This window comes from Equus asinus, chromosome 13 (assembly GCF_041296235.1).
Source record: "Equus asinus isolate D_3611 breed Donkey chromosome 13, EquAss-T2T_v2, whole genome shotgun sequence".
Taxonomy (NCBI): domain Eukaryota; kingdom Metazoa; phylum Chordata; class Mammalia; order Perissodactyla; family Equidae; genus Equus; species Equus asinus.
Window position 1 is genome coordinate 22,444,039 of NC_091802.1, and position 14,177 is coordinate 22,458,215.

The 14,177-nt window shown below is 51.9% G+C and overlaps 1 protein-coding gene across 1 annotated transcript; it reads left to right on the forward strand.

Annotated features, from left to right (window-relative positions):
* Window positions 1–843: 843 nt before the first annotated feature.
* Window positions 844–14,157, forward strand: TMEM98 (transmembrane protein 98). The gene is made up of 7 exons (XM_014862188.3): window positions 844–1,355; window positions 3,742–3,923; window positions 5,473–5,604; window positions 6,526–6,559; window positions 9,380–9,495; window positions 11,940–11,999; window positions 13,303–14,157. The coding sequence occupies exons 2-7, from the start codon at window positions 3,793–3,795 to the stop codon at window positions 13,508–13,510; spliced, it is 681 nt and encodes a 226-aa protein (XP_014717674.1). The 5' UTR covers window positions 844–1,355; window positions 3,742–3,792; the 3' UTR covers window positions 13,511–14,157.
* The last annotated feature ends 20 nt before the right edge of the window (window positions 14,158–14,177 follow it).

Here is a 14,177-nt window from a genome sequence, read left to right on the forward strand (position 1 = left end):
CCAGAGAAGCTGGAAATCTAGAGGTGTAAGTGAAATTCCTGATTTTTAAAAATGTTGGCAACTGAATGATTTTTTTTAAAGAACTATGAGCCAAAAAAACACCTCTGTGGGCTGGATGTGGCCCAGGGCTACCAGTTTGCAGAGTCTGCATTAAGCTGCCTGGGACCTTGTCTGCAGCCTTTGGTACTTATCACCGGTACTGAGCTTAGACTGGTCAACCAGGCCCGTGCCCTGGGCCCCAGGTTCTCGTTGGCCCTGTTCTGGTCCTGCCTCTTCCTCAATGGGCTAGGAGCTCAAGGGCCAAGGGGGATGGTCATCTCCAGCTCCTGCCTCTTTCTAGACCATGCTCCTGGTACTCTGGACTCTGGAAATCCCTGCCCAAGAAGCCCCTGACCTGCTTCCAGGGCCTCCATCCTCCCAAGGGCAGCTTGTCCCACCCCATGTGGGCATCTTTAGGTCTGAGGGATGGCCAAGGGAAGGCTGTTTGCAGGCTGCATCCCCATGAATGCATGTGAGTCCCCCTCTGGCATGGGGTGGAATAGAGTGCAAATAGAAGGGGCAGGACAGCCAGCCAAGGTCCTGCATTTCTACTCTTGCTCCTTGCAGGGCAATCGTTGGAGGTGGGCCTGCTTGTCCCTGGCCAGCATGGATGAGGCCATAAGAGCTATCGCTGATTCACCGTTTACCCTGGACCAGGCACTCTTCAATGCATGGCACACATCATGTCATTTGACGGTTATATCAACTCTGAGCATGCTTACAAGCAGTCGCCCATTTTACAGATGAAGGAACCAAGGCACAGAGGGGTGAAATAAGCCGCCCACAGCTAGTGAGTGGCAGAGCCAGGATTTAAACCAGGCAGTGCAGCAGAGCAGACTCGCGCACTGACCAGTCACACTGTGGATACTGCTCGTGCTCCCTGGCCCCTGCTGGATGGCCAGCCCGGGTGGGGGTTGGGGGGAGGCAGGGACCCTCCGCGCCTCCCTCCCCTCTGCCCGCCCGGCCTGGCCTCAGCGGGGGCGCCAGGACCGCCTGTTGGGTCGCTGAGCTCCTGCCTCCCAGCTGCCCAGGCCTCCCGCAGCCCCAACCCCCGACCCGCCTGGGGGGGCCTGGCGGGGACGGCGGCGCCTGGCAGCGGGGGATTTGGATGCTCGGCGGGCGGCGCCTCCCCCTCCCGCGCCTCCTCCGGGGGTTTGGCAGCGCCGGGGACTTTATCTTGATTCCTTCGGACAGCCCAGCTCCTTCCCGGCATGCCTCGCTCGCAGGAGGCGCCCGAGTCCCGCGCCCGGACTTTGCCATCGGGGGGCCCGGCCACGGGAGCGCCGCCGGCGTGCGTCCTGCAGCGGCCGCCTGAGGTGGGTGAGCCCCGCCGCGCCCCGGGCTGCGGGAGGAGGGCTCCGGGCGACGCCCCCAGGGCAGCGCCCCCTCCGGAGTGGGCGCGGGGACCGGCGGGCGGGCTGCGGGACAGCGGGGCGCCACCTCGGCCGCCCCCTGGGGGAGGGGAGCCGGCCCGGCCGCCGCTTTGTTGGCGCCGCGGGGCCCGCAAGTTGGGCAAGTTGGAGCTGCACGCCCGGGAGCCCTCTGAGCCCCGCGCGGCGCGCGCCCTAGCCGGATGGGGGTCCCTTCCTCCGTCCTGGGTGTCCCGATGGGTGTTCTGGGGGGCCGGGCAGGGGAAGGAGGTGGGTCTTGGGTCTGTTTTATCCTTGTAGATTTAGAACCCAATCGAGGGGAAGGGAGAGAGAGAAAGACCGACACCAGCTCACACAGGGACAGAAAGGGAGAAACGGAGAAAAACTCATCCTGAAACACACGGAGAAGAAAACACACAGAACAGGAAAGCACACCAAGAAAGACTCATGCAGACAAATCACGGAGAGAGACGGCAGAACTCAGAGAGCTCATGCACGCTCGGAGAGACACGCTCAAAACGCACAGGAAGAGGGGAACAAAGCGGGTGGTCTTGGAGGCCCAGGGGCAGGGGGAGGGGAAAGGAAATACTGAGAAGGGGAGACTGAGGGAGGGCGAAGGGGACGCCAGGAGCGCAGAGGAAAAGAGAGGGGAAAAATGGAGAGAGAGAGTACAAAGACAGTGAGAAATGAGAGGAGGAGGAAAGAAAAAGGGCTAAAGGAGGTAGTCCTTTAGGAGGGGCGGCATAGAGAAACATCTAGAGAAACTGAGGCAGACCCTGAGAATCATCCCCCGCCCCACACCCCCAATCAGAGATGAAAAAGATAGACCCCAGCCTTCTCACCCTTGTGGAGGTGTGAGCTCCAGGTGGGAGAGGAGCTCTGTGGGACCTCTGAGAAGGCCTCCTTGGCACTTTGAGCCAGCCAAGACCCTACCCTATCCACCTGGAAAACTCCTACTTAGCCTTCAAAACCCAGCTCCAGCATTCCCTGCCATGTGAAGAATGCTTTTGCAGAAAGTTTCATGCAAGTGCTGTTACTCTTTTCTGTGTACTTCTGCATGTGCCACAGGCACATGGAGTTGAAATATCTGCCTGTTCTCCTCTCACACCAGTTGCTCAAGATTTGGGGCCCATTTATCCGTAATCTCCAGAAACCAGACCAGTACTTGGTGCATAGTAGATGATCAATAAGTACTTACTGAATGACAGTAGGAACATTTGAACTCTCTAAGACATGGAGCATAGAATTAAATCCACGTGGTGGAGAGGCACCATCCTGGGGTCCTAGAGACTCCTGGGTCACAGCACCCTTTTTTGTAGGTGGAGAGAGTAAAGCCCAGCGAGGGGAGGAGACTTGCTCAAAGGGACGCAAGTGGGAGGCCCGCAGTGAGATTGCCTTGTGAATACCTCCTTCTCTGAGAAGCCCTGGTTCCTCTGGCTTAGGGTTTAAAATAGGTTTGAAAGAACCTCCTGAATGACAACAGGCAATAGCCAAGGGACACTTTAATACCAGTTCTTAAGTTCCCAACACTGAAACTGACAATAAAAACTTTTTCTAGAATTTCTAGAAACCTCTTTCCTCCTTAGAAGGGAAAAGGGAGGTGAATGCCCATCTCAGTTTGAGTAGATGGCTTTTTGCTTCCTGACTTCATCAGCTTAACCTCCCCAAACCTCAGTTTTCTCAACTGTAAAATGGGGAGGCTAATACCTACCTCGGAGGCTCGTTAGAAGAGTTCACACAGAGAGAGTGCCTGGCACAGAGCAGACCCTCAGTAATACGATCCTGCCCTTCTCCTTCTTGGGTGGGTGTTCTTTCATGCACTTGGGGTAGATGTGATAACAACAGAGCTAGTGAAAATGTTTCCTTTCGTCCCAGATTTAAAAGGCCGTCCTGGTCCAACTAGGGAGCAAACTCTGTTAATAAAGGAAAAGGCAAATTTGGGGGCATGACATAAAATGCATCTTGATTCTGTCCAGGCCCTCAGGTCTCTGCAGGTGACTTGGGGAACCTAGCTCCCCACCCTCACCCCCTGAAGACCCCGCTGTCCCACTCTTGGGCAGCGTCTCCCTTTTTTTTTTTTCCTAAGATTTTATTTTTTCTTTTTCTCCCCAAAGCCCCCCAGTACATAGCTGTGTATTTTTACTTGTGGGTCCTTCTAGTTGTGGCCTGTGGGACGCCGCCTCAGCATGGCTGGATGAGCAGTGCCATGTCCGTGCCCAGGATTCCAACCCTGGGTCGCCGAAGCGGAGCGCAGGAACTTAACCATTCGGCCACGTGGCCAGCCCTTGCGCAGCGTCTTTACCAGGCTGGCTCTGCCCTTGTGTCTCTCCAGCTTCAGTGCACCCGGGGGATGTGAGCGGGACTGAGGGAGCCACCCGGAGGCATGGAGACCGTGGTGATTGTAGCCATAGGCGTGCTGGCCACCATCTTTCTGGCCTCCTTTGCAGCCTTGGTGGTGGTTTGCAGGCAGCGCTACTGCCGGCCTCGGGACCTGCTGCAGCGCTATGATTCCAAGTGAGTGGCCCAGGGAGGAGGGGGCGGGGTGGGAGGAGAGATGGGCTGTGCCCTGGGGGAGCAACAGAACAAAAGCAAGTTTGGTGCTGGGCCACTCTCGCTCAGCTTTTTGTCTCTAAAATGGTACCTGAAGGCTGTCCTTCCCGATAAAGACCTCAGAGCAGCAGAATGTTTGTTCAGCCCTCCACATCCTGGGCAACTCCGACTCTGTCCTTGAACTCATGAGACAGCGACTGGACGTGTTCACCTAGCATAAAGGTGTGGCCGTCTATCCCAACCAGCCACCTCACTTAGCCTTTGGACAAGCCAAGTCCCTTTCCGACCAAACTCACGGGAACAGAAATACCATGCCCACGCTCCAGCCACGTGTGTCTAAGCAACTGACACTCGGCGTCGTGAAATCCCAGCGTGGGATTCTTTCTCTCTCTGCGCAGATTTCTTCGTGATGCGCTGCATGTGAAATGTATTTTCTTTTTTTTCTCTTTTTTTTTTTTTAAAGAGGACTTCCCTCTTACTCATCAAGGAGGATTGGTACTACGTTTCTTTTTTTTTTTTTTTTCAAGATTGGCACCTGGGCTAACAACTGATGCCAATCTTTTTTTTTTTTCTGCTTTATCTCCCCAACCCCCCCCCCCCCAGTACACAGTTGTATATCTAGTTGCAGGTCCTTCTAGTTGTGGGATGTGGGACGCCACCTCAACGTAGCTTGATGAGCGGTGCCATGTCCGCGCCCAGGATGCGAACCCTGGGCCGTGGCAGCGGAGCGCTCAAACTTAACCACTCCCACGGAGCCGGCCCCAAAATGTATTTTCTAAGTGAAATCCCATTTTCAGTTTAGGGATGTTTTCATTGATAGATCCTTAAAGGACCACGGCCACTAACCCTTTGCTTCTCCTACCCTCTATCTGAATCCTCTCAGTGTCTCTGTTGAATGGTTAATAATTAGTAAATGCCCATTTATATGACAGGACAGCTCTGCTATTGAAAAGAATGCTATGGCGTCTTGTGTTTTAAATAACCCTGTTGTACAGTAGAAGGTGGTGTTCCTTCTCCCACTTCTCCAGTGTAGGCTGCGAAGGGGTAGGGTTGTGGGGGTGGACCAAGGTGGTTCCCAAGAGCGATTCTGCAGACCAAGTAGGGGGTACAGGTCGATTTGGGTAATAGGACCTTCAGCTTCTCTGTAAAGGTGGGCTCGAGGGGAAAATAAGTTATAAGAGGATGTTATTTTGTCCTGAAGGAGCAGCCCTATCTAATGCATCTTCGTAATTATTATGGCTGTACCCCTGCTCTTTCTCTTAGTGGTTTTTCTCGTTCTGTTTCCCTGTTCTTTCATTTTAACACCCAGTCTGCCTCCTTGAGTCCCTGTCTCCCACTTGCCCTGCCCGCACCTTCAGTCCCACTAGGGTTAGGTTTGGATTCAGGACCAGTGGTCCCTGCTTTACCTTGTTCACCCCCTTCATCCTTTTGGGGGGTATGTGGGCCTCGATGAGTAGAGGGTCAGCAGCAGTCACCCATCATGAAACCACTCACTGGGGCCTTTTCCTTCCAGGCCCATCGTGGACCTCATCGGCGCCATGGAGACCCAGTCTGAGCCCTCTGAGTTAGAACTGGACGATGTCGTCATCACCAACCCCCACATCGAGGCCATTCTGGAGAACGAAGACTGGATCGAAGATGCCTCGTAAGGCCTTGGGGACTGTTTGTTTTCCTACAGCCCCCTGGGGATGGCTTCCAGGTGCCCTTCTCTAGCTCCCTGAGCCTCCAGGAGCACCTGTCACTTGCTCCCATTTGCCCTGCCCGCAGTGTGGGGGGGGACATCAGCATGTGACACGACGCTGTTCATCTTCGCCCCCTCCCCTGGTTTATAGACCTGAACACTGAGGCCTGTAGATGTGTGACCAAAGTTGTTATAAAGTCACCCCAGTGTGCTTGGCCTGTCCTTGGGGTGCCCGTGAATTTGACACTCTGGCTCCAGGGATGAAGCGTTAGTGTTCTGTCTCCCTCAGGGACCTGAGGAGTGTATTCCACTTCATTCCCCATCGTTTAGTGGTCTGTTCACCGGGCAGATGTTAGGGGGCTTTCTGTGCAGGACCCTGGGGCCAGCAGTGCAGATACTAAACTGATGGGGGAGGCAGAGTTCTACTCAACACAATATCTCAGAAACCACAGGGGGCCTCTGTGCCCAGTGCAGGGGGCACATGGAGGACGCAACGTCTAGAGCTGCCCAGTGGGGAGCTGGGCTTGGGTTTCATGAGGGCTGTCCCAAAGTAGGTGCCTTGGGACTTGGGTCTTTGCAAGACGAGGCTTTTCACCAGGCTGAGCATGAGGGGAAGGAAGCACTGGGCAGATGGGAATAGTATTAGAAGCTCAGGGTCATAAAAACACATGGCTTGATGGACGGGAGTAGTGCTAATGGGAGAGTCGGTTGGGTGTAGGGTGGGGGGAAGGGAAAGGAGAGAGGGTGTGTCCTTGTTTAGCTCTTGGACTTGTTCATTCTAACAGTGATGTGTCCCTGCTCTCCGGTGGTGAGGAGCAGAGGTGGTGGCTGCAGGAAGGTGGATCTCTATAGGGACATACTGACAAATTCTTCTTGTCTCCCCAGGGGTCTCATGTCCCACTGCATTGCCATCTTGAAGGTAATACACTTTGATTTCCCTAGGAGATGGGATGGGGGGGAGGGACGGTCCCCAAAGCACCCCTGTGCACAGACTGAGAGAGTTGAAAAGGACCTTAGGGAGGGCTCTGAACCTTGGCAAGAGGGCTTTTTTTTTTGGTGAGGAAGATTGGCCCTGAGCTAACATCTGTGGCAATCTTCCTCTATTTTGTATGTGGGACACCACCACAGTATGGCCCAATGAGCAGTGCATAGGTCTGTGCCCAGGATCTGAACCCATGAACCCCCGGGCCACTGAAGTGAAGCAGGCAAACTTAACCACTATGCCACTGGGCTGGCCCCTACAAGAGGGCTTTTTTAATATGCCTGACACTTGGAGTTTCTACTGTTTACTTGCACTCCCACCTGCACTGTCTGTTATGCTTTAGAATTCTTGAGGCCCTTTAAAGGCTTTATTTCACCTGGTCCTCATAATGCAGTGACCTGTGGGAAACACTGCATAGGTAGTCCCCAGCCACATTTTCACTGACTCTGCAGAAAGCTATGTGCCCAAGTCTGTAGCTGCTGAAGGGGAAACGGCTTCCTGGCTTCTCCCTTGGCATTGTCTCTTGTGGATGGAGAGTTCACCCCTTTCCATCAAGCTGAGTTCCATATCTGGACTTCTTTAATTACTGGAAAGTCTTTCACTGGCCCTCTTTGGTTGTGACAGTCTCCAGCCAAATGGGACAATCAGTGTTAAAAATCCAAACCATGGGTACTTCAACTTGAAGGTGGATTTTTTTCTTTTCTTTTTTGGCTGAGGAAGATTTGCCCTGAGCTAACAGCTATTGCCAGTCTTCCTTTTTTTTTATATGTAGGACATACCACAGCATGGCTTGGTGAGCTGTATATAGGTCTGTGTCTGGGAGCTGACCCTGCGAACCCTGGGCTGCAGAAGCGGAGCGTGTGAACTTGATCACTTGGCCACGGGGCTGGCCCCACAATCTTCCTCTTTTTGCTTGAGGAAGATTCACCCTGAGCTAACATCTGTGCCAGTCTTCCTCCATTTTGTATGTGGGTTGCTGCCATAGCATGGCCGCCAACAAGTGGGTAGAGTAGGTCTGTTCCCAGGAATTGAACCTGGGCCGTGGAAGTGGAGTGTGCTGAACTTAACCACTAGGCCATGAGGCCAGCCCCCAGATTTTTTTCTTTTAATGCCTGCAGCCTCCAGGACTGGGTGGAAAATTGCATCCAATTTGCATTTGGGGTGATTTTTATAGTTTTGGGTAATTTTTATAGTTTCAGCTTTTGTTTTTCAATTCTTGCTTGATAGAATAATACTCATAGTGAAATATTTGGCTCTTTGCAAATATTGTTGGTTTCTTCATTTCAGTAACCTGGGAAACCACACATTTATCTCTTTGTCTAGTAATTATTCAAGATTTCAAAAAAGACAGCTTTATCTTTTTTTCAGTGTAATTCAGTACAAGATATTAAAAAGTCTTTCAGGGGCCAGCCTGGTGGCATAGTGGTTAAGTTCATGTGCCCTGCTTCAGTGGCCTGGGGTTCTTGGGTTTGGATCCTGGGTTCGGACCTACGCACCGCTCATCAGGCCATGCTGTGGAGGTGTCCCACATACAAAACAGTGGAAGATGGACACAGATGTTAGCTCAGGGCCAGTCTTCCTCACCAAAAAAAAGAAGTCCTTCATCCCACCTCTTCTTCAGCTGTCTCTCTTGGAGGACAAAGAAGTTCTTAGTAGGAAATTGTTGTCACAGAGTCCAGGCTTATTATTTAATTCCAAGAAGCTCTTTGGGTAGATACAGTTATAGATAGACATTTCTAATGACTAGAGCAATAAAGCCCATGTTACATCTCCCTTCTCCCAACCAGAATGTGTCCTGGCACTGGGATTTGTCCCCTGCCCTTGCCTGAGAGAGGAGGAGGAGGAGGAATGACACCTGAGGCAGGGGATGAATCAGGAGGCGTCTTGTTGGGTTGGAATCCGTGGTCCATCCTGGGTCCTCAGATCAAGGAGAGGCTTCTCGCTTTGCTCTTGGGATCTCCAGGCCCATTTGCTTGGCCACCTGTCCTTGAGTCCCTGTGGCGGGGGCTCCAGGGAGGCAACTGGGCTCTCTCCTGGGTGGGCTCTCGGGCTTCTTTCTGCCCTCTGCTTTCCAGCCCCAGGTAGAAGGCAGGTAATGGGACTTCTTTGCCAGGGACAGAGAACATCCGGATTCTAACATTGGGGAGGCGTGGAAACGGGGAACGAAGCTTTGGGGGCGGCCAGCACTGGTGGGGGTCATAGTCTTGCCTTTTTGCTGCCATTTTTCCATGACTCTTTAATCATCTTCTTGACAAACATGCTAATATATTACCCAGAAAATTGCTGAAATAGGTGCCACCTTGGAGGATGTGCTTAAAGGGAACAGTTGCCCTTTGTCCAGCTGGGTTTCTGAGGGTGCCCCATGGGAGATATTTGTCCTTTCGGAGGACTAAACCAGGAGGTGAAGGAAGAGAAAGAGAAAGTCGGATTTTCCCCCAAGCGAGATGGTGACATTAGGGCACATGATTTTTCTTAGACAGATTATTTCAGCTTAGACTTCTCTAAGCCGAAACCCTGACCCTGATCTGAGGTTCCTCCCCCTCCCTCCTCACCCGGCCCTGTTCTCGGCTTTTGGCTCGTCCACCGCTTTTCCTCTCACCTCTGTGTACTTTTCACTTCAATTTGCCCATTAGGTTAGGGGGCCCAGCTGTGTGATGGGACCCAAGGCAGGGGCTGTGTTTGTCTTTGTGGGGGTGGCAGAAGCCCTTGGAGGAGCCGAGCCACCTCTCATCACCTCTCTTCCCCCTGCTGCGTTAGATCTGTCACACTCTGACAGAAAAACTTGTTGCCATGACGATGGGCTCTGGGGCCAAGATGAAGACTTCTGCCAGTGTCAGCGACATCATCGTGGTGGCCAAGCGTATCAGCCCCAGGTGAGCAGTCAGGGCTTTGAGGTCCCCGAGCTCTGTGGGGGAAGGGAGAGGCTGGGAGCTGAAGTGGGTGGCAGGGCCAGGCTCGTTTAAGAAACTACACTGGCACCTTCCATTATTTAGGTCCCAGACACATACGGAGCATCTGGGAGGGTTTAGATATTGAGGGACTTTCAAGCTGAGGTGGTCTCCCACAGTTCCCCCCACTTCCAGTATGCGCCCGTTGGGTAGGCTTTTTGGGAAATTCCAGCATATGTCTGTTCCGCAGCTCCCGCTGTGCCTGTTCCTTCTTTCTCAGTCTCCTACCAGCTGGGGCTGCTTTCCTGCCCATTGCCACTCCTTGTTCCCAGGTTCTGGGCCAGGAAGCACATTTCCCACTGGTGCCCACACCCCTGTCAGCAGTGACTTCCTGGCCGTACCGTCTCCCACACCCGTATCTGTATCAGAGACTAGTTTGGGGGACCTGCTGCTTGCCGCTGTGCTGCCCCATCCACGGCCCAGCCAGCAGCCTCCAGGACTGGGTGGGCGGTGAAGCCGTACATCATTCAGATCTCCCAAATTCCAGGCTGTCTGCAGAATCTCATGTGGGAGGCAACCAGCAGGATTGCAGTCAACAGCTACACCCCCTCGTGGGCTCGATGTGGTGAAGAAAAATAAAGCCCTTTTCTTAGAAGGGAGGGCTGTGCTAAGTTTGTGCTGCCATCTGGTGGCTGGTATGTGGATGTGCCGGGAGTTGTCCCGTCCAGGATGTTTTCTTAATCAGTCACGTGGCCTCGCCGCTCCTGAGGGTGCCTCTGTACTCCTGGCGGGAAGGGTGGCACCCCTGTGAGCCCCAGGGGCCCTCACTTTAGCGGTTGCCACGGCCTCGGGGAAATCACGAGGAACCAGCTCTCCGAGGGAATATAAAAAGAGCTGGTGCATTTGAATTCTGTCCCGGGAGTTCAGCGAGTTGAGAAAATGGAAGGGAGGTAGCCAGGGGAGGGACTCAGCCCAGGACAATTCTTGGCTTTCTCTCGAGCTGTCCCCAGTGGGTGTAGTCATGTGCCTTGTATTAGCCTAGTTGGCCCCTGGTCCAAAAGACCCTCCAACTGGGCTCTGGGCTGGCTCCAGACCTTCCTCTGGCCACTCATTATTGGTAGAGACTCTGCATTGCTTGTATCTGTTGGACCTTGATCGTGCTTCCTGTCACTTCTAAGAGCCACCCCAGGGGGCCAGACAAATTCATGGGATGCTGGGCAGCATTGGCAGGAGGGGTCTGGGGGAGAAAGGGGGTTGAGATTTCTGAGGATGGTGACATCCTGCGTGATCAGAATTAGCAGTGGCACTAGACTGAGGGTGTGGCATTGCTCAGAGGGCGGACCTGACCTGTGCTGACTGGCCCTTCCTCCAGAGCACCTCGGACTACTTCCAGAATGTTCCCTGCCATAATTCATAATTGCTTTTTGCCTTCACACTTCTTTCTCCTTCTGGCCGTTTTTGTCCCCATTATTTTTCTTGCTCCATTTATTCCGTATAGTGTGTTGATAGCATATTAGTTTCAAGGAGAGTGGCTTCAGCTCTAGGGTATTACGGAGAAAGGGGCCGGCTAAGACAGCCAGGGAGGATGACCCCATCTCTGCATTTCCTCACCAGCTCCTCAGCCCCGAGACAAGAACGTTTCAGGACATCTGTTTTCAAGCACTTTTAGAAATCAAACAATGCATCATTATTTTTTCCTCCTGACTATTCAGTGGTCCAGGAGCAAAACCTTATACCAAGCAAATCAGACTGAATAGTAGTTCCTTTCTGAACTTGATTTTCTAAAAAATTAACCACAAGCTATACTGTGTGTGAAAAGAAATACAATGGAGCAGTTTCAACCGAAATTTAAACTTGTAGATTTTGGGGGTTTTTTTAGTGTTCTATATAGCTACCATTAGCCGTGGTTCTTTTTTTGTTTTTGAACACAAAAGTAATAAATGCTTGTAAAAGTTAAAATGTTGCAGAAATCAGTTATCTGGAAAGTGAAATAGGCTCTAATTTCACCCGCTCCCAATTCCTGGAGGTAAGCACTATGGAATGGTGAGTATTCCTCCAGACTTTCCCCCTCTGCATTCAGAGCTTGTGTTTATTTTTATGCAAATGGATTGATCCAACATTACATATTGTTTGGCAATTTACCTTTTTAATTTCCTAGTATTTCTTGAACATCATTCCACATGTGTGAACTTGTACTGCTTAAGCCATTAGAGCTAAAACAAAATCAGAAAAAAACCAATTCTCTAAAGTGAACCGGAAGTCTTTCTGTTTAAGTCTCTGTGTGAGAATGCCAAAGCAGAGAAAGAATCACTCAAGACTGGGTCTTGAATATCAAAAGGGAAGAATTGGAATAAAGAACGGTAGAAAGGAAGGAAAGAGAAAAATAGGGAAGGAAAGTGAAATACTGAAACCCTTTTGCCTCCCCTCAGAGTGGACGATGTTGTGAAGTCCATGTACCCTCCGCTGGACCCGAAACTCCTGGATGCACGGTGAGAGGGGGGAGCGGTCGCCTGTCTTTGTGTGCTGGGGGCTCCCTGTTGTATCCGATCTGGGAGGTTGGCTGTTTGGATTGTTGAGGAGAGGGCTGTTTTGCTGGGTTCCCGAGGCTGCCCAGGCTTCGGGTACCATTCACTGCCATGTGAGTGAATGGTCAGCCAACCAGGGAGCCGAGCCTGGCTGGGGGCTAGGGGTCAGTCCTCTTCCTGAAACCCCAGACAAGGAAGAGCCAGTCTTAGATTTTGAATTTTTATGATTAAACATCCAGCCATCCTAAGTCCTGTCTGCTCCTTCTCCCTTGTCCGTTTCCCCCATCGCATCGCTCTCTCTGCTCTTTGGACCCTGGAAGCAGATACGCCTTAGTGGGGCAGGCAGTGAGCAGGGCAACGAGAATGGAAGTGAGAAGTCAGCTGAAGCTGTGCTCATCTTCCACGGGACACACCCGGGAACCCTTCTCTTGTGATCCGCCCCGAATGTGCAGAGCATACCTAACCTTTTGAAATTGTTGCGTTTCTGTACCAGATGTAAACCCACTTTTAAAAACAGGTTCTTTTGTCTCTCCGATTTATATGACTGTTTCATGGACCCATTGTGTAATGATGGCCAGATTGGCAGGGGTTCACGTGCTTCAGCTGGTTTCTCTGCCACACTCTTATGGCTGCCCAACTGTGTCTGTGGGCTGGTAATCTGTAATACATTCCCAAATGCATCATGCACGCTCACTATGTAAAGATATATAAGATACTCTACAGTGAATCTTTCAATACTGATTAAAAAAACTCCTCCTCAATTTGGTTTTCAATTAAATTTCTTTTTAGAGTGGAGTAAACCAGCCCTGGACCTAAGTGTTTCTGAATCAATAAGGGATGCTCAAGGTGGGAGGCGGGGGTTGGGGTATATATATCCTATCTTTAAGTGGGCACTAGTTTGGAATGTGTTCATCCAATTGACTAAATCAAGATCGTCCCACAAAGCACTCTTCTGGGAGATGCTAACAGGTGTGCTGCAGAAAGCGGGCTCCACAGTCTTGAATAAGTTAGTGAGACAGCATACATATTCTCCCCTCAGAGCTTTGTCATGCACGTCAAAGGCACTGGGAAGGGCTCCAGTTAATCTTGTGTAAACCAGCCATTCCCAAATTCATTTGAGCATGGAGCCATCTTTAAATTACATACTCACCAACCTCTAAGGGAAGGCACGCCAGTTTGGGGAACATTAGTTTAGAGTCTGTCCTTTTGGGCATTGGTGCAAAGTCCCTTATTTTCTAGAGAACCTGATCCTGTTGTTTTTTTCTAGGACAACTGCCCTGCTCCTGTCTGTCAGTCATCTGGTGCTGGTGACCAGGAATGCCTGCCACCTGACTGGGGGCCTGGATTGGATTGACCAGTCACTGTCAGCTGCTGAGGAGCACCTGGAAGTCCTTCGAGAAGCAGCCCTGGCTTCTGAGCCAGACAAAGGCCTCCCAGGCCCTGAAGGCTTCCTGCAGGAGCAGTCGGCCATTTAGTGCCTGCCGGCCAGCAGCCGGCTGCAAGGGTCAGCCTGCTGCAGTCCCTGGGTGGCTCGGCTGAGCCTTCCACTTCTTCCCATAGAGTTAGCTGTTCTCCACGGCTCAGGACTCCAGCCGTGTGTGCACAGAATAGCAGGAGAGCCCCGTCAATCAGTGCCTCTGTTGCAGTTGCAATCGGTGGCTGGTGAGTGGCAGTCTAACCCCACCGTTAGGGGAGAGGACATGACATTCATCATCTGTGCCCCAGAGCTTTGAAAACTGGTGGACCGTGAGCTTTATTTAGCCCACCTAGTGTTTTCAGGAAAATCGAGCAACCCTCTAAGAATCAGGAGGTTTTAATTAAAATTGGAATTTCTGGCTTCTCTTGGACAATCAGAAGATGAGCAGTTCTGATCTGCCTTTTCAAAAGAGGACAATCAATTGGAACTAAGCAGGCGTTGCCTCTTTGGACAAGACTTGTCAGCTGGCCTGTGTCATTAATTTGGATTATCTGCCTGGTCCCTGAGGCACCCCCGTCCCCCCTCCCCACCACAGGTTTGGGTTCGAAAGTGAGCACCGCGCAGTTGATGATTCCCTTTTCATCTTTTTGCCTGCAATTTTACCTAGCTACCACTAGGTGGATAGTAAACGTATACTTAGGTTTCCCCCAAGTGTGTGGTTGTTG